Source organism: Talpa occidentalis, unplaced genomic scaffold (genome assembly GCF_014898055.3).
Source record: "Talpa occidentalis isolate TD23 unplaced genomic scaffold, MPIMG_talOcc4v2.1 talOcc4.4, whole genome shotgun sequence".
Classification (NCBI taxonomy): domain Eukaryota; kingdom Metazoa; phylum Chordata; class Mammalia; order Eulipotyphla; family Talpidae; genus Talpa; species Talpa occidentalis.
In genome coordinates, this window is record NW_023604295.1 from 95,728,478 (window position 1) to 95,755,956 (window position 27,479).

A 27,479-nucleotide genomic window follows, 5' to 3' on the forward strand; every position below is an offset into this window, starting at 1 on the left:
GAGTTCTGTCCCTGGCCATAGAGATACCCACATGGCACAGCAGATCCCTCCTGTCTCATCCATCCACTGTCCCCCTCAGCAGTGTATTTCAGTCAACCTGCCTGTTCTGTTCCCCACTGTCTCTGGTGAATCCTCTCACCCCCCGCATCTCTTGCCTGTAACCCAGCTCTTGTATGCATGAATAAATAAATCTTTTTTTTTAAAAAAAAGGGGGGGCCTCCCCGGTGGCGCAGCAGTTGAGCACTGGGTTGCGAAGCTGCCCACAGCCTCTGCAGCGCCGGTTCAATCCCCGGCTGCTCCCCAGCCGCCGGAGGAGGGTCCCGCATGTCACGCAGACCTCTCCTGCAGCCCGCTGCTCCCCTCAGCAGTGTACTTTGGTCCTTCTGCCTGCTCTGGTGAATTCTCTCACCCTCCCACGCTTCTGACTGTACCCAGTGCTTGTATAAATAAATAAATAAATCTTTTTAAAAATAAAAAAATAAATAAAAAGGGGGGGAGCAGCGGGCAAGTCAGGAGAGGTCTGCTGTGCCATGTGGATTGCTCCCTGGCCAGCTGGGGATTGAACTCGTGGTGAAGAGGCTGCAGATTGCTTCATAGTGCGGTGCTTAACCCCTTGCGCCACCAGGGAGGCCCTAAATTAAAATAAATCTTTTTTTTTTTAAAGATTTATTTATTTTATTTATACAAGCACTGGGTACAGTCAGAAGCGTGGGAGGGTGAGAGAATTCACCAGAGCCAGAGGGAAGAGCAGAGCAGGCAGGCTGACGAAGTACACTGCTGAGGGGAGCAGTGAGCGGCAGGAGAGGTCTGCGCGTCATGTGGGACCCTCACCCAGTGGCCGGGGATCGAACCAGCGCTGCAGAGGCTGGTTAGCTGTATTCAACTGTCTGTTGAATAAATCCATTGGAATATTAGAGGCATATCCAACTCAACATCATTGCTATCCAATAGAAATGTAATTCAAGCCACATGTAATTTTTAATTTTCTAATATCTGATTTAAAATAAAAAGAGGGGCCCCCCTGGTGGTGCAAAGGGTTAAGACACAATCTATGAAGCTATCTGCAGCCTATGCAGCGTGAGTTCTATCCCCAGCCAGGGAGCTTCCCACATGGTGCAGCAGACCTCTCCTGACCCGCCTGGTGCTCCCCTCAGCAGTGTACTTCCATCTATCTGCCTGTTCTGTTCCCCACTCTGGCTTTGGTGAATCCTCTCACCCCCCACACCTCTGGCATATACCCCAGTTCTTGTATGCATAAATAAATAAATCTTTTCTAAAAATAAAATAAAATAAAAAGAAACATGAAATTAATTTCTGGTTAATCCAATATATCCAAATACTATATTTCAACATGTAATACAAAAATTATTCATGAGATATTTTACATTCATTTCTAATTAAATTCTTTGAAAAAATCAGTGTGTATTTTACATTTACAGCATGTATCAGGTCAGACTTCCCACGCAGTAGCTTCCTGTGAGTTATGCCAAGTTAGTCCAGTAACACCTGTGAGCTGTGGAACTGTGCAGATGAGATTTAAAATAGACCTGAGAACTTCTTCCTGTTTCCTTGATCTCAGTAAGACTCCTCTTTCTAAGGTCATTCTCCTGTTTCCCTCTTCCATACCATCCACATTAATCAGTCATTGAGGTGTACTGATTTTAATCTTTGAAAAGGTACATCCGTCTCTGGTAAATCTCTCTTCATGTCCAATCCTAGCCCCAGTTGCAGGACTCATTGTTTCTTACCTGAGCTGTTACAGTAATGTCCTAGCTATTCTTCCTGTCTCTGAATTTGTTCCCCATACATTCATGTTATACTTCATGCCCAGAATATCTGCCTAATTGAAAATCTCTCCTTGTCATTCCCCACTCAATAGTGGCTACTTGGTATTTCACAAGTAGACTGAGAAGTAAGGTATCTGTACCATAGGAGTGCACAGATGACTCCTTATTTCATTCTTTTAAAAGTACATTTAGTGTCTATTAATGTGCACCACATAGTAGAACATGTAACTGATCTATAAATAATAATAACATCATACTAATGGAATATGGTGAAGTCCAGTTTCCTTTGTTTGGAGTTTAAGGACCTGGCATCTTACCTTTTTGCCTCGTCTTTTGCTTTGCACTTATTCTGGTAATACCACACTGTTTATAAATCTCTGAAAATGTGTCGTGTTTTTAACGCTGCCACATGTTTACTGCTGTTTCTTCTGCCTGGATATCTTTCCTAACTTTCTTCACTTTCCTTCTTTTCTTCAGTAGTAAGATCACTAGCCGTGAGGTCTACTCTCTCAACAAAAATGAAAGTGAACACTGTTAATTTCAGGCACTATGTTGTACAACAGACCTATAGAACTTACTTGTCTTGCATAACTGAAACTTTATACCTGTTGAACAAGAACTTCCCATATTATCTGTCACTCAGTTCCCGTAGAAATTTGTGACTCTGACTTAGCATTTATCTTAGTGTATTGGAATTGCCTACTATCATATGTCTATTTTGTCTTTTCCTGTTCTCCAAGACTCAGATCAAGAGAAAGGATTCAGCTGCATTTTTTTTTTCTTTCAGCCCTGTTATGGTTTTTGGCATATATTTGGCACTCACATATATGTGGAAGCAAACTGAACACCTAAGAATTTTAATAATTTATCAAAGTTTTAAGTCAGGCATTAACCAAACTTAAAATAAGTGAAGACTTAAATTCATTATTCATACCAGTGACCGCTGATGGAAAATTGAGTAGCTAAATGAAACAGAATAGTGATATTTTTAACTTTAAGAGAAAAAGAATTATAGCATACATAAAATACAGTAAGTTAAGTATTAAGTATATAGACTCTACAAAGGCAGGGTTTTTGTCTGTTCTTTTCACAGATTTACTCCAGTGTGTAGAACAGTGACTGACACATAATAGTAAGTAACTGGTTAGTAAATATTTATTGAAAATAAATAATGTGCATAGAAAAACACTGTAGCTTCTTACTTGATTAGACTTTTAAGGCAAAAATTAAGTTCAAAACATTTCTTCATCTCTAATTCAATTTAAAATTTACCACTTGAAACAAATGAAATTACTGTCTTCTCACAATAGCTTATAGTTTTGTAAAGGCTGTGTCTACTAATTATAATAGAATATAAATAAATACATTTTTTCTTTTTTTAGTAAACGAAGCAAAAAAGGAGATAAAAATGGGAAAGGCTTAAGACATTTTTCAATGAAAGTGTGTGAGAAAGTTCAGCGGAAGGGTACAACATCCTATAATGAAGTAGCTGATGAGCTGGTTTCAGAATTCACCAACTCAAATAATCATCTGGCAGCTGATTCGGTAGGTGGCTTATGAACTTGCTCTAGACTGATGCTCTTGACGCGACACTGGACCACTGGGTTCTGTCATCAATCTGAGAACTCAGAAGACAGGCGAAGACATCCCCAACTTCACCCTTACTGGAGGATTTCATATTGTCTGTTGGGGATTTTTGTTGTTGATTTTGTGTTGTTCCAGAAAGGATTCTTTTACTATTTTTTGAAACATAGAGATAAGCAAGTATTTTTAAAATACCATTTTGCCATTCCTACATGTCTTCGGATATGTTTCTGAATCTTTTAGTGTTTCTTGAATGTTTAAATCAGTTAAGTCATTGAAAATAAGCACAAGCATATTTATAAAAATTCAGTTGTTCTAAAGAGTATATTATATAATAGAAAATATCTCTTTTACCAGAGACCATAATCTACCTTCCCTTGAAGGCAAGTGTCAGTATTTTCAGATTCTGAGCATCATTCAAAATATTCTTTACAATAACATTTCCTTTTTTTTTTTTTTTTTTTTTTTGCATTAAAGAGCTTTTAATGAAACACTTCCCCTATTTCTGTGGCAGAATGGGGCAGTAAATAATTTTTTTCCCTTTACTGTTCTCTGGACACTTGAAAGAAAGTATATGGCTTTCTGATTGTGAATGAAGTCAAACTTCTTTCAATGATATGCAAAACCCAGTGTGCATCTTCACAGATCTCACCTCCTCCTGCACTCCCTCAAGAGCTATATTCCAGCCAAACATTTCATTGACTATGCCAGATTATTCTTTTCATCATTATTTAGTATTCTTTCCTCTTCCCTGAAGTTACTTTTGATGTTTTTCTATCCCATAGACTATGATACATACTTTTTCCACTTAGAGCTGTTTTTTTTTTTTTTTTTTTTAAACTTATTTTATGTTTTGGATTGTTGAAAGTGTCATTTTTTTCATCTTTATTTTTGAAGGCCATTTTCACTGGGTGTAGAATACTTTGAGCACTATGACTGCTTTGATAGTATGACTGATTTTGTGATATCATTAAGACTTTATCTTAATACCTAAAATGTATCACTCAGTAGAGATATTTTTTAGCAGGCTTATGACCAGAAGAATATTAGGCGAAGAGTTTATGACGCTTTAAATGTGCTAATGGCAATGAACATAATTTCAAAGGAGAAAAAAGAAATCAAGTGGATTGGCCTGCCTACCAATTCTGCTCAGGAATGTCAAAACCTGGAGGTAAGTGAGGAAAATCCATTTGTAGTTAGTAATTCATCTTATCTCACACCAGAGGCATTTTAATTTAGAAATGTGGTTAAAATATTGCTAATCTCTTTGTTCATATATGCTATGTCATTTAAAAAAATGCTCTAGGGCCTCCCCGGTGGCGCAGCGGTTGAGCGCTGGGTTGCGAAGCTGCCTGCAGCCTCTGCAGCCGGTTCGATCCCCGGCTGCTCCCCGGCCACCGGAGGAGGGTCCCACATGGCGAGCAGACCTCTCCTGCCGCCCGCTGCACCCCTCAGCAGTGTCCTTTGGTCCTTCTGCCTGCTCTGCTCCCCGCTCTGGCTCTGGTGAATTCTCTCACCCTCCCGCGCTTCTGACTGTACCAGTGCATGTATAAACCAAACAAACAAACAAATAATAAATAAATAAATAAGACTGCCTCTAGAAAATTAAAAAAAAATAAATTAAAAAAAAATAAATAAATAAAAAATGCTCTAAGGCATAAAAGTTGGGAATGAAAGCTTTAGACATACAGTTTAACAAATTCATTTTACAAATGATGAAACTAAAGGACATAGATGTTAAATGACTTGATTTTTACTGTTTCATAAAGATCTTGTTCCCCCTTCCTGGCGGGCTCCACGCAGCGCCTGTGCAGCTGGTGACCTTCCCCAGTTGTTGACATGTAGGTCGGGCAGCCATGGCCGTGGGTCAGGATCGGCCCGGAGATGTTTCAGAGCCTCATTAAAAGTGTTCGGACCTGGGCCTCCCAGGTGGCACAGCAGATTGGGTGCAGTTCTGCGGAGCTGTCCGCAGCCTCTGCAGTGCACGTTCGATTCCTGGCCGGCCAGGGAGATACCCACATGGCGCGGCAGACCTCTCCTGCCTCGCCTGCTGCTCCCTTCAGCACTGTCCTCCATCCATCTGCCTGTTCTGTTCTGTCTCTGGTGAATCGCTCACTTTCCTGTGCCTCTGGCCTGTACTCCAGCTCTTCTATAAAAATAAATCTTGGGCCTCCCCGGTGGCGCAGCGGTTGAGCGCTGGGTTGCGAAGCTGCCCATAGCGCTGGTTCGATCCCTGCCTGCTCCCCGGCCACATGGCGCGCAGACCTCTCCTGCTACCCGCTGCTCCCCTCAGCAGTGTACTTCGGTCCTTCTGCCTGCTCTGCTCCCCGCTCTGGCTCTGGTGAATTCTCTCACCCTCCTGCGCTTCTGACTGTACCCAGTGCTTGCATAAATAAATAAATAAATAAATAAATCTTTGATAGATAAATAAATAAATAAATAAATCTTTAAAGAAAATGTTCGGACCCCCCATGAAGCCCCACTATACCCAGGTCTAGCAGGAGATCTGGGTAGGAATGGGGCTGATGAACGTCATCATTTATAAGACTAGGAATGCTGATAAAAGAAGTAAAGCTTTGAAAGGTCCGAGTCCCGCACCTGCCCACGGCCACCACTGACCGGCCCGCCGCAGTGCCAGACCTATGGAGCCAGCAGTGTGGGACACCCCTGTGCCCTCGTCCAGCCCCGTCTCCTCCATGATGTGAATAAATGTCCCTGTGAGACCGGCCACAAAAGAAAAAAAAAATCTTTATTCTAAATTCTGCTAATAAAATTTTGATGATTCATAAAAAAATGGTATGTTACATAATGAGATGCTTGCTATCTGCATCCTAAAAGAAAAGTGGATTAAGTGGTTTAGTTCTTGTATTTAAACTTTTACCTTTGACTCGGGTCAGCAGTAACAGAATAGTGTTTCATTTTTATCTTTATCAGAATGGTCAGAATATTCAGTTTATGGGAATTTTGGGATGATGTGTGCAACTTTTTTTTTCCTGTTAACTTTTTTCATCATAGAAAATCTTTCCTAAAAAGAGCATGTGCCTTGACATGTTGTTTCTAAGTTATTTTTGCAAGATTTACTGTGATGGTCATAAATAATATAAGCTAAGGTTACATAGAGCTTATAGAGATAAACAGGGTTGGTTTTATGTTTTTCTGAGTCCATTCCCCACTCATCCCTCCAGCAATCTAAAAGTATTCGGTTTTATTATGCTTGTGAATGGGAGGAGAAACCAGACGTTCATCAGAATCTATAGAATGATTCACATAGTAAAATGGAATTTCCCAGTCATATTAGGCTGATAGCAAAGAATCAGTAAGCAAAAATATATCAGCATTTGTCCTGTGCTTAACCAGAAATACAGTCTTTGACCTCAAGGAGTTTTCATTCTCATTGAAGAGAGGAGAAACTGAAAAACTCCTATAAAAGAAGTAGGTATAGATCCTCTAGAAAGGGAGATAAGGAAGGTTTTACCAAGAAAAAAAAATCCCTGGCCTCCTTGGTGGCACAGGGGTTAAAATCTCAACACTATCAAACTATCGCCAGCTACTGCAGCATGAGTTCGACCCCTGGCTAGGGAGCTGACCTCTCCTATCTTGCCCGTTGCTCCCCTCAGCAGTGTATTTCAGTAGATCCGCCTGTTCTGCTCCCCACTCTGTCTCTGGTGAATCCTCTCACCTTGGCACCTCTGGCCTATACTCCAGTTCTTGTGTGTATAAATAAAATAAAATAAATCTTTAAAAAAGAGGCCTCCCTGGTGGCTTAAGGGGTTAAGACTCAGCACTGTGAAGCTTCAGCAGCTTCTACAGCATGAGTTTGATGCCCTGCCAGGGAGGTGACCCACATGGGTCGCAGCAGACCTTTCCTGTCTTGCCGGCTGCTCCCCTCAGCAGTGTATTTCAGTAGATCCACCTGTTCTTCTCCACCACTGTCTGTCCCTGGTGAATCCTCAGCCCCTGCATCTCTGGCCTACACCCCAGCTCTTGTATGCATAAATAAATAAACCTTTAAAAGAAAAAAAATTCCTTAACTCATTCCTGAGGAGTAATAAGAATGTGCCAAATGGTTTTGGGCAAGGAGAGCTTCCAGAAGGGCATAAGAAAGCATGCCTTCCACCCAGTGTGGCCAGTGTACAATCCAGGAGAAAGGGGGTAAATCTCTAAATGCTGATGGTTGTGACCTGACCCTATAAGCAATGGAAAGCTACTGATGAATTACAAAGAGAGCTAATAGGCTGTGTTCTGAAGGCTCCCTCATGCCTGTGGGTTGGCAGGTGAACCCTCAGAAAGATGAAGAAATTAAGGTCTGCTGCACCATGTAAGTCACCCATGTGGGTCACCTCCCTGGTCGGGGATCGAATTCGTGCTGCAGTGGCTGCTGATAGCTTGACAGTGCTGAGACTTTAACCCCTGTGCCACCAGGGAGGCCCTCTGCCTCCATTTTCTTACATGCAAAATGCATTACAACAGTGCTTATCTCAGGATTTTTGTGAAGATGAATTAAGTTCTTCTATATAAAATTGAGTTCTGGCACATAGGGTTATGTATTCAGTAAATAGTAACTATTAATATTATAGCTTGTGTAATAATAGCAACACATGCTGCATTCGCTAAGTGGATAGATTTTCTTATTGATGACAATAGCCAATATTTGTTTGCCTGCTCGCTAACCCCAAACCTTTCCCCCCAAAAGAAGTGTGATTTACCTTTCTTGATGTTGGTAGTTAAAATGGGTTGAGTTTCTCTAAGAAAAATTCTTGGTATCTCAGAGTAAGAGCCTGGGAAGTGAGTGAAACTTTATATTTTGTTTATGTTAATGTTATTTTGTAATGTCTGTTTTAAAGATAGAGAAGCAGAGGCGGATAGAACGGATAAAACAGAAGCGGGCCCAGCTGCAAGAACTTCTCCTGCAGGTAAAGATGCTGGGTGTGTTTCCTTACCTTCCCCACAGTGTCCTGCTTCTCCATTTACTTGCCTTTAGAGTTCTCTACTCTGGGTGCTTTTGAATAGCGCCTGGTGCGCCACACTGCACTGCAGCTCATTGCCATCCTCAGGGTCTGCCTTAACAGGGTCCCATCTCTCACCACTGTCAGGGCCCACGGTGGCTCACCTGCCCTGTGTGTGACTTACATTGTAGAGCAGTTTACTTTTGACACTTGCCCTTACATCTGAACAGAAATCGATAGGAGTCTTCCGTGTTTATTTAGCACTAATTTGTAATATCAAGAAAGCTTGGTAAAGTTTAGGTGCTTTGAGAAAGAAAATTAATAAATCCATGTGTAATACTTAGGATCTATAAATAACAGAATGACATTAAAGGATTCAGTAATCTTTGTTGAATACCAAAGCTTAAAATTGCTCTTCTGTTTAAGAAAATTAAAATTTACACTATCATAGTGACCTCTATATCCTTATATTTATTTATAGTTCTTTGGATAATTACCTAAAACTTGGATGATTTTTTTTTTAAATACAATAAAAGCATTGTATAAGTCCTGTGTCCTGTTTCTGCTTTTCACACTGAATCCCATGAGCCCACCCGAGGAGCTGCCATTGGAACAGGCATCATCTTGGGTTTCCAAATAAGGTTTTGTTTGAAGAGAGTGTTTTGCAGCCTTCAAAACTGACAGTTTGTTTCTCTGCTCTTCCCTCTAAAGTTCTGCCCTCCGATGGGCCCTCTGTTGTCCCTGCACAGTTCTTTGCTCTTTTTACCTAAACTCTGTGGTGGCCCTTTCCTTAGATTTCCTCAAAACCTTTATGGTACATTTTGATTTTTGGTATATGTTATAAAACCTGTGTAAAGTATGTATGTTTATGTTGTTTATCAGAAAGAACGGTGCTGAGCAAGATTGCCCTCATATTGTAGGATTTTTTTGCACCTAAATGACCAGCTTAAAGAATGATCATATTGTTTTAAGTCCTAGATTTCTTTTCTTCTACTGTCTTTATTTTAAGAGTTATTATTTTTTTATTAGAATTGGGGTGCCGGCCAGAGATGCAGGGGTGTGAGAGGATTCACCAGAGACAGAGTGGGAAGCAGAACAAGTGGATCTACTGAAAAACACTGCTGAGGGGAGCAGCGGGTGAGACAGGAGAGGTCTGCTGCACCATGTGGTAGCTCCTTGGCCAGGGATCAAACTCAGGCCATAGCGGTGATAGCCCTGAGACTTAACTCCTAGGCCACCAGGGAGGCCCCTACTGTCTTTAATGCTATTAAATGTATACATTATTGTTCACTGAATCATAAATATATAAGAACCCTCATTGTCTATTTTCTTCTCTATACTCAGACTTTCCCAAGGTACTCAGGGCACAAATCTAGACAAAGTATGAGAACATCTCCCAGGAAACTTTCTCTAATAGCAGGGAAGAGAAACAAGGCAGAAGTATTCAAACACTTCATACTTTTACTCAGTTTTACCATCTTAATGTATTTTCCCTCAACATTCAGTGAATTAAACAATGAGTATTAAATAGCCTTAATTCTTTAGCAGCAGAAAATAATGAAGTAAAACTTTGGTGTGTTTAGTAGTGTTGATAAGAATTGATATTGAGACTGAATTTTGGACACACTGTTAGGATTAGAATAATTTGTCCCTTCTGTTTGGGAGTTTTGAGAGTTCACTTATTGGCCTCCCTGGTGGCACAGGGGTTTAAGATAGCACTGTCAATCTATCTTTAGCCACTGAGGCCTGAGTTGGATTTCCCAGCCAGAGAGCAATCCACTTGGTGCAGCAGACCTCTCCTGCCTTGCCTGCTGCTACCCTCAGCAGTGTATTTCAGTAGATCTCCTGTTCTGCTCCCAACTCTCTGGTGAATCCTCTCACTCCCTGCACCTCTGTCTTACACCCCAGTTCTTGTATGCATAAATGAATAATTTTTTTTTTAAGATTTATTTATTCATACAAGCACTGGGTACAGTCAGAAGCGCAGGAGGGTGAGAGAATTCACCAGAGCCAGAGCGGGGAACAGAACAGGCAGAAGGACCGAAGTACACTGCTGAGGGGAGCAGCGGGCGCTGCAGGAGAGGTCTGCACGCCATGTGGGACCCTCGCTGGCGGCCGGGGATCAAACCGGCGCTGCAGAGGCTGCCAGCAGCTTCACAGCCCAGCGCTCAACCGCTGCGCCACAGAGGAGGCCCAATAAATAAATCTTTAAAAAAAAAAAAAAAGAGGGCCTCCCCGGTGGTGCAAGGGGTTAAGACGCAACCTATGAAACTAACCGCAGCCTCTGCAGCATGAGTTCGAACCCAGCCAGGGAGCTACCCACATGGCGCAGTAGACCTCTCCTGACTACCCTGCTGTTCCCCTCAGCAATGTATTTCAGTCAATCTTCCTGTTCTGTTCCCCACTCTGACTCTGGTGAATCCTCTCACCCCTAGCACCTCTGGCCTATACCCCCCGTTCTTGTATGCATAAATAAATAAATCTTTTAAAAGAGAGAGAGGGGCCTCCCTGGTGGCACAAGGGGTTAAACACCTCACTGTGAAGCAATCTGCAGCCTCTGCAGCACGAGTTCGATCCCTGGCCGGCCAGAGAGCAACCCACATGGCGAAGCAGACCCCCCCTGTCTTGCCCACTGCTCTTGTCAGCAGTGTATTTCAGTCAGTCTGCCTGTTCTGTTCCCCATTCTGTCTCTGGTGAATCCTCTCACCTCCCGCATCGCTGGCCTGTACCCCAGCTCTTGTATGCATAAATAAATAAATCTTTTTTTAAAAAAATAAAAAGAGAGAGAGAGTTCACTTATCAGGGAATTAGCGCCCAGCCATTTTAAGACAATAATGCTCTTATCAAATTTTACTTCAGACCCAAAACCTAAAATACACAGTCCTAGGATAAGATTGTTAAAGTGTAAGAAATAACTTAAGGTTATCACTACTGGGCGAGACCTTGGAACAAGCTGATAAGATGAAAAGCTTGAACTGTGCTAAGTATTTCAAGCAATAGAATTCCTTGATACATTTACCTTATTAAAAAAGGAATGAGGGCCACTTTTTTGACTTTTTTTTTTAAGATGTATTTATTCATACATACAAGAACCGGCGTACAGTCAGAAGCGCAGGAGGGTGAGAGGATTCACCAGAGCCAGAGTGGGGAGCAGAACAGGCAGACTGACGAAATACACTGCTGAGGGTGTTATAGGGCAGCCCTGATACAAAACGGGGTGCCTGACTGTGTGTCCTCACCCGTGCGCTTTAAAGGACTTATCAATGCTCTACTGCAGGCACACGAGATGAGTTAATAAAAGGTTTATTTACAAGGAAGGGCAAATGAGGAAATGTACAGCTCAGGGAGAAAAATGGGAGACAAAGTTTTAAATGTGTCCTACCTAATTTGCCGATCTGGAATCCCAAATGGCACTCTGAGAGCTGGCCGCAAGCCAGGAGCCGTGAAGCCAGGAGACAAGTGATAGCGAGCGACCCCAAGGCCCACATGTTTGTTTTTTTTATACCAACCCTGGCTGCTTAACTCCACCCTCAGGTCCCTGCCACCTTCCCTTTGGTGGTGACAGGATTTGTCTTTCCCAATGTCTTGATGGCTTTAGTCTGGAGTGGGAGTGGAGTCCACAAAGCCTGTATGGAATTAGTTCAGGACATCCTTTCCCCCTAACAAGGGGAGCAGTGGGCACGGCAGGAGAGGTCTGTCGCACTATGTGGGACACTTGCCGGCAGCCTGGGATTGAACCGGTGTTGCAGAGGCTGCTGCAGAGGCTGCGGGCAGCTTCGCAGCCCAGCGCTCAACCACTGCACCACCAGGGGAGGCCCTGCAGTTCCTTTTTTTTTTTTTTTTTTTTTAAGATTTATTTATTTATTTATACAAGAATCGGGGTACAGGCCAGATGCGTGGGAGGGTGAGAGGATTCACCAGAGACAGAGCAGGGAACAGAATAGGCAGACTGACTGAAATACACTGCTGAGGGGAGCAGCGGGAGAGACAGGAGAGGTCTGCCATGCCATGTGGGTTTCTCTCTGGTTGGCTGGGGATTGAACTCATGCTGCAGAGGCTATGGATTGCTTCATGGTGCGGTGCTTAACCCCTTGCGCCACCAAGGAGGCCCTCTATATGATTTCATTTGAAGAAAGCATTCCTTAGCCTTATAAAGGTTGCATATCCCTGCAGCATCTAATGAGTGTATTTAACCCTGAACTCTCTGAAGTCTAAGTAGATAAGGGAAAACATAAGATCCCTGGGTGTCACTCCCCCACTGCATTACTGTAAGAGGCTGTGCTGGGCCCTGGGCTCTCCTGCATTTGTTAGCTCCCATTTCCATGGATGACAGAAGCCCCAGGACCTATTATTTATGTTTGGATGATGTGAGGCACCATTTCAATGTGTATTTCTCCCTGGGAATATACTCATTGAGTTGATTCATTCTAATCTTTTTTCTTAGATATTTAATTTTAATTCATTCATAGGTGGAAGAACTCTAAACTCTCTTAATTTTAAACTATATATTTTAATGTATTTATCTTAACTCATTTGATTCTAACTCACGTATCCATATTGCATTTCCTTTCTTTTTGATAATATCCACAGCAAATCGCCTTCAAGAACTTGGTACAGAGAAATCGGCAAAATGAACAGCAAAACCAGGGCCCTCCAGCTTTGAATTCCACCATTCAGCTGCCATTTATAATCATCAATACAAGCAGAAAAACAGTCATAGATTGCAGCATCTCCAGTGACAAGTGAGTGGAGAAATAGGTGGAGTGCTGGCTTTCTGGTAACATATCCCCATTTTTTGCAAAATAGAGTGTGTTCCTGTCTGAACCCTCCATGGCTAACTTTCCTGGGGCCTGTGACGCACCTTCCCAGCATGGGTGCCATCTTCTGCTGGTGCCTGCTTTTCATTCACCCTCTGCAGCTCCCTGCCTGTGTCATATACATAGTGGTGCCTTGAACTAAGCCAGGACGTGCATGTATGTACATGTGAGGGGAAACTCTGGCAAGTAACTGCAGTAAGGTAGACAGATCACCAATGAGGGTCTGAACAAGGTAAGTTCACTGGTGATTCACTATTGTAGTTTATTATGGAAATATTTCATGGAGTAACGTGTGACATGAAAGCAATTATTCCTTTGTTTTTCTATGTCATCATTGAGTGTACGCCTGTTTATCAGTGAGTGAATAGACATGAACATGCTAGTTGTTCTCTGCTTTCTTTTTTCTTATTGATCTAATAACTGGAAGTTTGTACTTTTTGATACCTTTACCCATTCACATACTCCCAACCCCTACCTCTAGCAACCACTGATCTGTTCTCTGTATGGAAGTTTTGCTTTTTTTTCCCTAAGATTCCACATAACAGTGAGATCATACAGTATTTGTCTTTCTCTGACTTACTTTATTTAGCATATGTCCTCAACATGCATCTTGTTTTTACAAATGGTGTTTTCTCTTTTTATGATTAAATAATACTCCTCTGTGTGTACAGCCATTACTGCATAACTATATTTCGTACCAGACTTCCTATACAGATGGTGGTCCCAGAATTCCTGTTACTGGTGATGTCATAGCTATTGAAAAGTCATAGCATTTATTCTAGCGCCAGCTTCATATAGCGTATGTTCACCGCATTTCTAGAATGCATCTTAGAAAAGCTATTGTTTGGTTCATTGTGGGCCCTAAGTGTACAAAATCCACTGTCAATGTTACCTGCAGAGACTCTGTCAAATGGTTAATCTGAAAACAAAATTAAAAGTGATTAAGGTCTACAAAAGTGGAAAATCACTTCCCAGTCAGGCATGTAACATTCCACCACATGGTGATCTCAGACAGCAAGAATAAGAGGACAGGAGCTGTTAAAAGGTTTTGCTTCATTGACAGCAGTGAGGAGGACCTATATCAGACCTGCAGAATCTTTCAGTGTGCTGGAATGAAGACCAGACACAGTAGTCTATTCCTCTCACCACCATGATGATCATAACCATATCAAAATGTTTATTTGTGACTCTGAAAGAAAAGGCTGGACCCAACTACAAAGTTGAATTTTCTACTAGCGCTGTGATGTTTGCGTGATGAAATCGCCTAATTACACATTTCTCAAAATATCTCCCCATTGTTAAATGATGCATTTAGGAAATAGAGTGTGTGTATCCATACATGTATACCACATTTTCTTCATTCATCAGTCAGTGGATACTTAGGTTGTTTTCATTTCTAGAATATTGTAAATAATGCTGCAGGAACATAGGAGTTCACCTTCCTGTGTTTTTTCCACTCTTTGCTCTATCACTGGTGCTTCTACCACCTTTTGAGATGCAGACGCCTTTTTGAGATAATGCACTTCCTTCAGCTGTCTACCCAGAAGTGGGATTGCTGGGTTAGATGGTAGCTCTATTTTTCAGTCTTTCTTTTTTTTTTTTAGATTTATTTTTATTTATACAAGAACCGGGATACAGTCCAGATGTGCGGGAGGGTAAGAGGATTCGCCAGAGCAGGGAACAGAACAGGCAGACTGATGAAATACACTGCTGAGGGGAGCAGCAGGCAAGACAGGAGAGGTCTGCCGCGCCATGTGGGATCCTCACTGGCCGGCTGGCCGGGATCAAACCCGTGCTGCAGAGGCTGTGGACAGCTTCACAGTGCGGTGCTCAACTGCTTATGCCACCAGGGAGGCCCTATTTTCAGTCTTTCAAGGAACATTCATATGGTTTTCCGTAATTTCCATTCTCAAAAACATTTCTACATTTTAACTAAGATTGTTGGTAACATTCATCATAGCTAATGAAAAACAAGTTTTCAAAATACAGAATTAATTTGTGATTTATTCTACCCTTCATGAAAATGGTTTATATCAGACTATGACCAGTATTTTAAGCGAGTTAGGATGTAAGATGCAGAGTGAGGTAGACTAGTGTGGTTTATATTGGCCTGTTTGACTGCTCCAGAGCTGTTCTCTGAAGGACAAATGAGGATCATGCCAGGGCCTCCGCCACCTCCTAAGCCATCTTTTTTTTTTTTTTTTTTTTTTTTGTGGGACCCTCGATGGCGGCCGGGGAACGAACCGGAGCTGCAGAGGCTGCGGGCAGCCTCGCAGCCCAGCGCTCAACCGCTGCACCACCAGGGGAGGCCCTCCTAAGCCATCTTAAAAGCTTAAAACTGATAATACCTATAAAGGATCTGACTCAAGAAAAGCACTTTATAAATGCTAACTGCTATACAGGGTTCAGCCTGTGATTTATAGTCCATATTGGATGTTTTTGAAAGCTAGCAAGTGTTTAGTAAATGCCATCAGTCCCCTTGGCATATCCCACAGCTGCCCTAGGAAGACCAGAGCTCCTGTTCTCATGCCCTGGGCTTTTCCTTCTTCCACTCTGCTCTTTAAGTAGTGTTTCCACTGTCTTGCTCGAATACACAGATTCTGGGTCACTTCAGTAAGAAAGGACCAGGAAAGAAAAGAAAAGAAAAGAAAAACAATCACAGAGGTTTCAAAAGCATGTTATAGTTTAGACTCTAGACACAATTGGCAATAGTAGCGATCAGGATATGTGAAGTGGGAAGCTGCATTTTCCAGTCTTTCCTCTTGTTTTATAACCTCTCTGAGATCTCATTTCTTCCTCCATAAAAGTATTACTTTTATGGCACTGGGGTTAAGATGCAACCTATGAAGCTATCCGCAGCCACTGCAGCACGAGTTCAATCCCCGGTCAGGGAGCTACCCACATGGAGCAGCAGATCTCTCCTGACTCACCCACTGCTCCGCTCAGCAGTGTGTTTCAGTCAGTCTGCCTGTTCTGTTCCCCACTCTGTCTCTGGTGAATCCTCTTACCCCCCACACCTCTTGCCTGTACCCCAGTTCTTGTATGTATAAATAAATAAATCTTTTTTAAAAAAGTAAGAATTATAGTATTTAAATTGCTAGTTTATAAAAGTCAGATAAATTCATAAAGAATCCAGCCCTGTGGTTAGTAAATGGTAGATATTTTTTATTAATATCAGACTTGCAAATTCTTTGCAAAAACCTGTCTAAAAGAAATGTTCCCATATTCTCATAAAACTGAGATTTCCAGTTATTCTCTCTAGTGAATCTCTTGTTTTGTGGAACATTATTAAATGATCTCCAGTTAGTCATCTAAGTCTACAAAGAACAGGGAAACATGGAGCCCACTGGCCTAAGGGAATTAGGGGTTTGGTTGCCTGAGGCTGGGCTCCCATCTGTGGGTGGTTCCTGACTCACGCCCTTGCCCGGCCCTGCCCTGCCCTGAGTGGTAAGGGAAGACTCTGAGCTACTTGTACAAGCTTGTTATTCAAGGTCCTAAAGCCTTGTCTTTCAGTTATTTCCGTGATGCAATGTTTCCCCCTTACATAGCCAGGAGGCTTTCCCACAATGAGAATTAACTGTATAAGCTCATCTGCTTTTAATTTATCCCTAGAATCAATCATCCATGTGACAGGCAGTCCAGATTTTTTTTTTCCTTTTCTGAAAACTCTGTTAATGTCACTTGATTCAGATTCATATACGTCAGATTATTGAAATGTGGCATTTTGCTTTATACTGTAATTTTTGCCCTGATCTGGGATCTAGCATAAAAAAATTTATTCTCACAGAGGTCAGGTAAATCTGTACCCAAATTCCAGCTGGACTGGGACTCTGCATAGCCTAGAATCTGGAGTGAACTTATGTCCCATGTGCCTAGGGCCACTTACGAAGACAGATGACACAGTCCTGTGCCTGGTGCTGTAAAGGCAAAAGTAGGAGCCATGGGCTCTGACCCTAAGGAGACAAAAAATCTGTTGGAGAATTGGAGCAGACATAAAATATAAGAAAGGATCTAGTACAATAATCAAATCTCAAGTCATTGCTATTCATTAGCAGATTCTGAGCAATAACTCCCTTATTATACAAATAAAAGAGCTTCAATGGAGAAAAGAAGATTGTCAGAGGTTTTATTAAGAGCATGAAGAACATTCTTCTATCAGCAAGTGGTGCAGTTCATGGCCAGTGGGCCACTGCAAGCTGATACCCTTGCCTGCAAGGATGCCGTTGGGGGGCCTCCCTGGTATCACAAGGGTTAAGTCTCAGTACTATCACGCTACTGCCACTGCAGCCTGATTTCAATCCCTGCCAGGGAAGTAACCCACAAGGTTCGGCAGACCTCTCCTGTCTCGCCCGCTGCTCCCCTCAGCAGTGTATTTCAGTCAGTCTGCCTGTTCTGCTCCCCACTCTGTCTCTGGTGAATTCTCTCACTCTCACTCTGGCCTACACCCCAGTTCTTCTTTGCATAAATAAATAAAAATAAATCTTTAAAAAAAAAAAAGCCATCTAGCTCTAGCAGATGCTGATGGGCCCCACCAGACAAACAATCTACATGACCCCAGATTCAATCTGGAATTTGACTTCACCAATACCCATAATGCCATCCAGGGCTCTGTGAACAGTGCTGGTATGAGGAGGAGGAGCCCCAGTTTCACTGCAGCCCTGTGTACTACAGTCTTTGTAAAAACTGGTAGCGTTTCCCAGCCTTTCCTCATAGAAAGGCTCTAGCCTAGCACATTCTCCTAAGACCTCTAGCCTAGCACATTCTCCTAAGACCAGGGAATGCTTGGGCTTGTGGTGCCATATTTACTAGGTGTACCACCCTTAGAGCTCACAGCCACCTCCTCCAGAATCTGGCTCTCTCTACCTCTTCTCTGGAATGTTCGTGGGTGGTCCAGAGAAATGGCTCTTCTTTTTTGCTGGGAACTATTAATCCTTTTTCATGACAGGTTTGCCTAATTGACTTGCCTAAAAAACACAATGACTCTTCGTAAGTACCATTTGACATTGACTTTTCCTCAATAAAAGTCAATATTTACTGAATCCTTAAGGTTGTGAGTACTTCATGACAACACAAACTCACCATTGTCCCAGAACACTCATCTGTGCTCCACCCGTGGGACTGAAGCCCAGAAGCCAGAATATGAGTCAGAAGGCTCTTCTCTTCCTATATTTACTTTACCTTTCATCAAAAAGGTGCTCTGGGCATCCTGATTTGTTATTTTTCAAGAATATGTAGAAATTTACTTGAGGGCCTAAGGAATGAAATGTCTTCAAGGCAGTATCTGGGCATTGGTTAGTTTGTGAGAAATCTTCCATTTGTTACTTATCTTAGGTATGCTGTACTTGACCTTTGAGCCATGAAAATGAAGGAAGCATCCAGAATGTTTACTCAAACCTAATAAGACCACCTCATAGTAGGATGTTACATACTGAGCTGAAAAGACTTTCTTTATATACTATTCTTTTTTTTTTTTTTTAAGATTTATTGTTCATTTATTTATGCATACAAGCACTGGGGTGTAGGCCAGAGGTGTGGGGGGGTGAGGGTGAGAGGACTCACCCGAGTGGGGAGCAGAACAGGCAGATCTACTGAAATATACTGCTAAGGGGAGCGGCGGGAGAGACAGGAGAGATCTGCTGAGCCATATGTGGGTAAGTGCCCTGGCCTGGGCACTAGACCAGGAATCCTTGGGCTTGTGGTGCCATATTTACTAGGTGCACCACCCTTAGAGTTTAGCTGCTCACTGTCACCTCCTCCAGAATCTGGCTCTCTCTACCTCTTCTGCAATGCTACAATGGCTGCTGATAGATTGATAGTGCTGAGACTTAACCCTTTGCACCATCAGGGAGGCCTGTATATACTATTCTTTTTTGACAGAATTGTAGACAATTTTGAAAACTGTTGACTTTAGACCAAAATTTCTGTCTCCAGTTTGAAACAGCTTAACAAGGGGTAAATTTTATGAACTATTGTGTGTCATAGGAAAATTGTTTCTACTGTGACAGTAGGGTTCTGAGATCTAATTCCCCCTGGACACAGCAGAGTGACTCACTGCTTTCATTGGTAACAGTTTCTGTTACCAGAGCTGAATTTGGGCCCTCACTCTTTTATGTAATGTACAAAAGTACAAAACAATTCGGGCCTCCCCAATACCACCGAAAACCCTCACTACCTTTGTTTCTGTGCAGGTTTGAGTATCTTTTTAATTTTGACAACACCTTTGAGATCCATGATGACATAGAAGTTCTGAAGAGAATGGGAATGTCCTTTGGCCTGGAGTCTGGCAAATGCTCTTTAGAGGACCTGAGGCTGGCGAAGTCACTGGTGCCAAAGGCTTTGCAGGGTTATATCACAGGTATGTTAACTAAACATTCACAGGTTGTCCGGTTAAATGTCAAATCCTACCTGGTTAAGGTCTTTCTCACAGAAAATTTGTTGAAGTTGGCTGTCTGCCCACCCTGGACTCTGCCCTCCCTACTTCTCTAAATGTAACCACGTTCTTAAATTTTCCCTCATTCACTTGCTTTTCTGTTTGGGACTAACTTGGTGTTTTCAAGCCTTGTTCGTTTGTGATTTGTTTCAGTACTTCATTCCTTTTTTTTTATTGCCATTTTATGGAGATACCAAATTTTGTTTATCCATTCATCAGTTGGCAGATATTTGGATTGTTTCCATTTCTTGGTTATTATGAATCAAGCTGCTGTAATTAATTATTCTTGTACACGGTTTTGTGTAAACATAAGTCTTTAGTTCTGCTGGGTACATCCCTAGGAATGGGGCTGTGGATCATATGATAACTCTATTTAACATTTTAAGGACCTGCTAAACGACTTTAAAAAAAAAAAAAAAACGACTTTCTAAAGTGGTTCTGCCATTCTGCAGTCCTGCTGGCCTCATCCCTCTCAACACTGTTCTTTCCCATCTTTTTTGTTAAAACCTTATCTATCCTAGTGAATATGAAATGGTACCTCACTGTAGTTCTGATTTGCATTTTCCTAACGACATGATATTGAGTATCTTTTTTGGCCATTTGTATATTTCCTTTTTTTTAAATTTCATCTGTTTATTTAATAGGATGTTTGCTTGGAGTTTAAAAATAGACTGAACAGCTATGAATGGTGCAACTTCACTGGATTTTATAACAGTTTTATGGAGTGAACCATTATCAGTATTCCTAAACTGTAAATGAGGACTGAAGTGTGAATACACTAGGGGTCATATACAATAGGCAAACAAGTTTTCTTACTGTGTATAATCAATATATACATTTAAACAGACTGAATTCCTTATTAAGCAAACATTTTTGCACATGCCACCTCCTTTTTAGTTTTTTATGCCTTTATCTTTTGTTTGACTTTAAGCAATTCCACCTGGATAAACTTATGTTCTAGTGTTATCTCCAGAGTTTTCTTAAGGTCAGTCAGTGCATTTTCCTTTTCTTTTAATCCTTGCTATCCTTAAACTCGCTGGTACAATGCTTTGATATTTGATGGTTCTATTTCAAGAGCCTCCAAACAACTGTCTGTTGCTTCTGCCAATTTGACATCTTCAGTTTCCAAACATCAGTATTCAGTACACAGCTTAAAGCTACAAGCTGCAGCCTGGATCTCTGTTTTTTGTTTGTTTGTTTGTTTGTTTTGTTTTTTAAAGATTTATTTATTTATTCATTCATTTATTTACTTATTTATACATACATACATACATACAAGCACTGGGTACAGTCAGAAGCACGGAAGGGTGAGAGAATTCACCAGAGCCAGAGCGGGGAGCAGAGCAGGCAGACTGACGAAGCACACTGCTGAGGGGAGCAGCGGGCAGCAGAAGTCTTCGCGCCATGTGGGACCCTCCTCTGGTGGCCGGGGAGCAGCCGGGGATCAAACCGGCTCTGCATAGGCTGTGGGCAGCTTCGCAACCCAGCACTCAACCACTGCGCCACCGGGGAGGCCTTGGATCTCTGTTTTCTCACTAACAGCTTTTGAACCTTTCACCTATTTGTGGTTTTTTTTAATGGCCATCTCCCAGTTCTGGGATTTTCAAAAAGTATTTCCAATGTTTTTATTTATTTGGTTTTTTTTTTTTTTTTTTTTTTAAGATTGATTGATTGATTTATACGAGAACCAGGATGCAGGCCAGATGTGTAGGACAGTGAGAGAATTCACCAGGGACAGAGCAGGGAACAGAACAGGTAGACTGATGAAATACACTGCTGAGGGGAGCAGTGGGCAAGTCAGGAGAAGTCTGCTGCACCATGTGGGATCTCACCAGCCGGCCGGGATCGAACCGGCGCTGCAGAGACTGCGGACAGCTTCACAGTGCTGTGCTCAACCACCTGCGCCACCAGGGGAGGCCCATTCCAATGTTTTTTAAAGTCTTTTGCTTTTGTTAGATATTTTATCTCTATCTTTTAGACCTGTATGTGCATACTCAGAGAAATCTGGATGATTGTCACCAGAACTTTCTTTGGGGCATACTCCTCAGTCATCACCTTCATTTCAGTTTTCTGCATTCTGCATTAATACATAATTTGCAGGTTTTTACATATTATTTCTGTATTTTCTACTATTCCTGCCACACCTATTCCTTTAATTATTTGACCAAACACAGTGTTTCCCATATAAATGAGGACTTGGAACTGTGGGGAACCTTTTGTATTACCAGCCACATTTGCCATGCTCAACAAACCCTTCTCATCATGCTTATAGTAGAAATGTTCAGCTTCAAATTTTTCACCATCAGTACTTACTCCACTTGTCCCTTTCTGATTTGAAAAGCCTCCATCCTATGTCATAAATTTCTTAATAAGTTGATGGAAAGGGCATTTCTTGAAGTGGGGGGTTTCCCAGTGATGAGTCCAGTGCCTTTTCTCCAATACATAATGAATAAAAACTTTATGCCGTTTTGGGTGCAGTATCTTCAAACAGTTCTAAGACAGTTCAGCCAACTTGCTCCCCTCCAATGTCTAGGTGAAAGAAAACTTGGGGATTACTGGGGTTAGCGGGCTTAGTCTAGGGGGATGGTGATAACATTTGGACTTGGAAGCGGACTCGGGCACCTTGGCACCTGTATATGGGCGAGAGACAGGGGAGGTCTGCTGCGCTGTGTGGGTGGGGCTCGAACTCACTTGCTGGCAGATAGCTTGATAGTGCTGTGTCTTTAACCCCTGCACCACCAGGGAGGCCCATTTCACCCATTTTAAATTGGGTTGTCTTTTTATTATGAGTGATAAAGAGGATACGGAGTATACTTGAGAACAAAAACACTTCTCAGAAATCTTTATGGTTTTCCTAATTTCTGAAACTATTGTTTATTCTGCACATATAATGCTTTTGCTGGTCTGCTTATTTTATAAACACTTGCATCTAGAATTTCACAGCACTTTTCACAGGCATTTTAGTATTAGTTCTAAGCCCTGTTAAGTCAAATATAAGCAAAGAAGTCGTTTTTTATATTGTTACATGGTTTCGGCTCCTGGGTCACAACACAAGAGTCTGTCAGTTAAGGTTTGCTGGCTTCTGTTGGATTTATTTCTTAAGTTGACAGCATTTCCCTCCTACTAGCCTGACGACCTCTTCTTGCCCTTCAGCCACAGCCCCTTCACAGCCCCATTTCTGCTCTCCCCACCTCTCCCAGAGCAAGACCTCCTATTTTATTAGCAGCCTGTCATATTGACAGTCCAGCAGGGTGTGAATAAAATGGCCTTACTGAATAAATTACCAGAATTTTGTGAGTTTATGCTCACTGAAAAGGCTCAGGTGATTGGGCAGGCTCTGTGGTTTTGATCTTTGTGACCTGAGTTGCAGACGGCAGTATAGAGTTTCTGGTGGGTTCAGAAAAAGGAATGTGTTCCCTTAAGTGTACAAAGGGAACGGCTTTTGAGTTCGAGTGTGAGAACCACTTTGGAATCTGTGCACATGTAAGAGAAATGTAAGCTTTTCAGAGCCTTTGTAAAAAGGAAATTGAATGTGCTAGTTTCTCAAACAAGTAAGTAGCAATGTGCTTCTAATAGTGCAATCCCCACAGAAAGGGGAGTTTCCAGGTCCTGCCCCACCTAAGGAAGGGTGGAGCTGAGTGGTGAGAGGAAGCTGGAAAGAGATGAGACTAAGAGGAAGCATGTGTAGCAGAGACAAGTGAAGAAGCTGCACTTGCTTCGAGGCCTCAGATTTGTACCAGGAATTTGGGGGACATGGAAGGAGATGCTTCCAAGAGACAGAGACATGGGTGAGAGACCCTTGGGGAGGCTTACAATGGCAACCTTTGTCTTTTGCTCCTTTCCCTGCAGACTTCCCTGTCCTCTTCTGGCCCATTCCTGTGGGGCCCCCGCCAGAAGGTGCCTTAGACTTAGCGGCCCTGCTTTGAGCAAACCCTGTTTGGTTGGGCAAATCCATGAGGGGATGGGTAACTTTGGGTGCTTCATTGGAACACTTAACTATATTCTTTCTCTTCTCTCTATTGCACACTAGTTATATTAAAGTTCTTTTTTGATCTTGTACACCGAGAGTATGTTTTGTCTTTGTGTGTAGATGGTAGAACCTCTTTAGAGCATGCAAGGTTGAAGGTTCCGGGGAGCCCCTCAATCTCCTGCTAACATTCTCACAGGAAGTTTCAATATATACGAATTAATATTCAGGAAAGGATTCTGACTTTAATTTCATCTTGTACAGACTTGTTCTTAAAACAGTCTCTTGGAATTGCTGCCTTAGTTATCCTTGAAGAAAAGGGTTTTAAGGCCATTTTAAAGCTATTGTAGTCATTTAGTTTATATTTTTCTGGATGTGAAGCCTCTTCTATAATATACTGCCAAGATAGTAGATTCAGTCTCAAAAAGTGTCATTTCTTTGCACAATAATTGTAAAACTTTTTGATTAAATAGAGTAACAGCTCTATTATTATGAATCATTTTGGCAAATTCCACTTTCTAAGCATATATTCAGTCTGTAAGTGAAAGAAATTTTTTGTAGGAATTATTTCTAATCTACAATGGCTGCCACCTACTTTGTAAATTCACCGTTGAAAGAGACTATATATATTCATTCAGTAACATTTAGGGCTTAGATGTTCAGCAGATGCCAAGAAAAAGAATAAGTGTTTTGCGTTTGTTTGGTTTTTGGGGTTTTTTTTTTTGTTGTTGTTGTTGTTGTTTTTGCCTGTTTGTTTTAATTTTTAAAGGACAGGTCTGTTGGGCCTCCCCGGTGGCGCAGCGGTTGAACGCTGGGTTGCGAAGCTGCCCGCAGCCTCTGTGGCGCCGGTTCGATCCCCGGCTGCTCCCCAGCCCCCGGAGGAGGGTCCCACATGGCGCGCAGACCTCTCCTGCCACCCGCTGCTCCCCTCAGCAGTGTCTTTCGGTCCTTCTGCCTGCTCTGCTCCCCGCTCTGGCTCTGGTGAATTCTCTCACCCTCCCGTGCTTCTGACTGTACCCAGTGCATGTATAAACAAACAAACAAATAAATAAACAAAAAAAAAAAAAAAAAGGACAGGTCTGTTAGGAAAAGGAGAAGGGAAAAAGAGGTACCTGCATAGTCCACAGACTGACAGGCTAGTAGGCAAGCTGCATTTTGCCAGTGCAGAAATTATGCTGATATAAAGAGTTTTTCTTTTGGGGAGGGGTTCATTCCTTTGTGAAATTGTTATCTATTGTTAAATTAATCACTTTTAGGGTGGGACTAGGTTGATTTGTAAGGACTGGGGATTCTCTATAATAGCCCTCAATCTACATATCCCCATCTCTGGTCCACCCCATGGGTGTTTTTGCTGGCTGTCCTTTGTAATGACTGGCAGGTCGATATCCCCATTTCCAGGCTGAGCTTGAGAAATTTTCATCTCTATAGCTGGTTTAATGAGGATGTTAATCATTTCTACCCCCACCTCCAGTTTCTGGTTTTGTGACACCTCCATCCCAAATTTTCTACCCTTAACCTCCAGCAAATACCCCCTGACCATATCTGGCCCAAAGTCTTTTTGGGGAGCTGAAGGGGGGAAATAATAGATTTTTGATGAGGAACAGCACTGAGTTCACGAGGGAACATTTAAAAAGATGGTGCAGTGGGAGTTTGACAGAAGTATGTCTGTCATCCTTACCTAAGATATTTCTGATTTGCTCTTCTGAGCCAGGCTGCTCCCACTGCAGTCAGAGTCTTTTGTGGCAAGGACACAGTGTTGTCCATCCGTCACAGTACCCAGGAAGCTGCCCTCTCCAGGCCTTAGCTCTGAAAAAAAAAAAAAAGATTGTTTTATTTGAATTGTTTTCTCCTGTAGTCCGCCCTCCTGTATTTTTTCAGGCTCTTGGGTTCTAGAAATTTTTTCCTGAGCTGAGGAAAGCTGGGTTTTTCCAGCGCAGGAGACTGGTCCCGCTGTACTTCAGAACAGGCTTGGCCTGGTGACATCAGCACACACACACACAACTTGCTGCTCCTACATCTTCTGTTTTTGTTTGTTGCTGCAGATATCTCCACAGGACCATCTTGGTTAAATCAGGGGCTGCTTTTGAACTCCACACAATCAGTTTCAAATTTAGACCTGACCTCTGGTGCCACCTTGTCCCAGTCAAGGTATGTGTCTCTTCAGAGCTAGAAAGGCAAAGCAGGCGGCCTGAGCCTCTGGTGAGTTCTATTCCTGTTTTACAAAACTTTGAACATGTCATGTTAATGAGCCTGTGTGTTTTTAATTGTTTGCTAGCGTAAACCAAGGGCTGTGCTTGGATGCTGAAGTGGCCTTAGCAACCGGGCAGTTCCTTGCCCCAAACAGCCACCAGTCCAGCAGTGCGGCCTCTCACTGCTCCGAGTCCCGCGGCGAGACCCCCTGTTCCTTCAACGACGATGACGAGGAAGATGACGAGGAGGACTCCTCTTCCCCAGAATAAAGACAGGGAAACCCCATGTGTTAATATTTGATGCTCATGTGTGTTTTTAGTGTGAGCTCTTGTTTTTGAAATGATTGCTTCAGTCTTTGCCGTTGTTTGCACTGTGTGTTCAGTGAAAACTAGGGAAACACAAAAAGCAAATTGCAGGAAGGCTGAGATGAAAGTTACCATAGTGTGAACGAAAACTCTGACAACAGAGCTATAGATCATCTTGCAAACAAAGTGTGTTTTCTGAAGGGGTAGAGGGAACAGTCCCTGAAGAATTGGCAGCACAAATGAAGCTCATTTATCTTGGTGAGGTGGAGTCTTGTGGGGCCCATGCCCGTGTAGCCCTCCTTAGAATTGAGATGGCCACAGTGACCAGCCTTGATCATGTCTCATGTTCCTCTCCCTTGCCTGGGCTGCCAATGACAAGGCAGAAATGAACATGGAAAGTTCCCAGTGGGGGGAGGGGGGTTTGTACAGTGAGGGGTGTAGGCAGCAATCCCTGTGGCCTAAGGAACACAGATTGAACTGCTGAACTAGTTGAAAGTCTAGTTGAGGTGCTTAACGCATCAGCTGCCTTAGACAGCTTCTAGAAAGGAGCGAGCGCTAATTCTTAAATACTTAAGTGACGTTTAGAATAATTTATAGTAAAACAAATTATCATCATTAGCCAATGCATTGGTGCATAGGATTTTCTAGGGCTACTTCTGGAAGCCAAAATAGAATAGCATCTCCATGTGCATTACTTTGCCAGCACTGCCTTTTGCCAGCATTCTAAATCTGGAGTTTGTTACAGAGAAGGAAATTATATCTATAGCTTTAATCAAAGCTATGCATTTCATACAGCTTTTTCATTTAAAACAAAGAAATTTCTATCACTGAATTGCTTGCTTACAATTCCCTGCGGCAATTGTATTATTTTACCCAGTGTGCAATTTGTGTAAATGAACCAAATGTCATTACTTTTGTCTTAAAAGTCTATTCCAAGAACATGAACAGTGATGTTTTCCTGTCCATGTCACCTTTTGTACATTTTCATTGATCAAAGTGACTTTATTGGGTTTGTTCTTGGGTAAATTGCATTTCAAACTAACCTGATAGTGTTTCACAGAAATACCGAAAAACCTTGAACACTCCCAATGGTTGGATTCCTAGGTATACAGTATGTTATTTCATAGCCAAAGACACCACTAGAAATACTGCATGGTGTGTTCGCACTTACTGCTCCTCTGGATAGAGGGATGTGGAGACATCTGCCCCCTTGGCCAAATCCCGGCCTTAATGTCTCATTAAGACCTTGAAAAGGAACACAGAATAATGGAAAATTCACTCTAAATCTTTGACTTGCATCATTAGATTTGCCCCTAAATGATTCTGCATCTCACTGGTCCCAACCCAGTCTTTTCTGATCCCCTGGGGGAAGTGCAAGTGGCTTCTGACCTTTCAAAAGCCCTGCCACTGCTGGGCTTATGTGAGCTGGAGGTGAAAGATTTGACTAACCTAA

At 42.3% G+C, this 27,479-nt stretch overlaps 1 protein-coding gene and 1 pseudogene across 6 annotated transcripts in view; one reads left to right on the forward strand and one right to left on the reverse strand.

Annotated features, from left to right (window-relative positions):
- The window catches only part of TFDP2 (transcription factor Dp-2), a 162,405-nt gene extending 136,389 nt beyond the window's left edge, over positions 1–26,016 (forward strand). For 4 of the 6 annotated variants that reach the window (XM_054700763.1, XM_054700765.1, XM_037525856.2 and 1 more), the window contains 7 exons: positions 3,170–3,332; positions 4,396–4,542; positions 8,216–8,284; positions 12,908–13,059; positions 19,323–19,489; positions 25,574–25,679; positions 25,807–26,016. In XM_054700763.1, coding sequence (XP_054556738.1) covers positions 3,170–3,332; positions 4,396–4,542; positions 8,216–8,284; positions 12,908–13,059; positions 19,323–19,489; positions 25,574–25,679; positions 25,807–25,990 — 988 coding nt within the window. In that variant the 3' untranslated portion in view covers positions 25,991–26,016. The remainder of the gene's footprint in view (positions 1–3,169; positions 3,333–4,395; positions 4,543–8,215; positions 8,285–12,907; positions 13,060–19,322; positions 19,490–25,573; positions 25,680–25,806) is intronic. The other 2 variants (XM_054700764.1, XM_037525858.2) reach the window with 1 other exon arrangement.
- Positions 20,424–22,160, reverse strand: LOC119257709 (peptidyl-prolyl cis-trans isomerase D-like; annotated as a pseudogene).
- Positions 26,017–27,479: the final 1,463 nt, after the last annotated feature.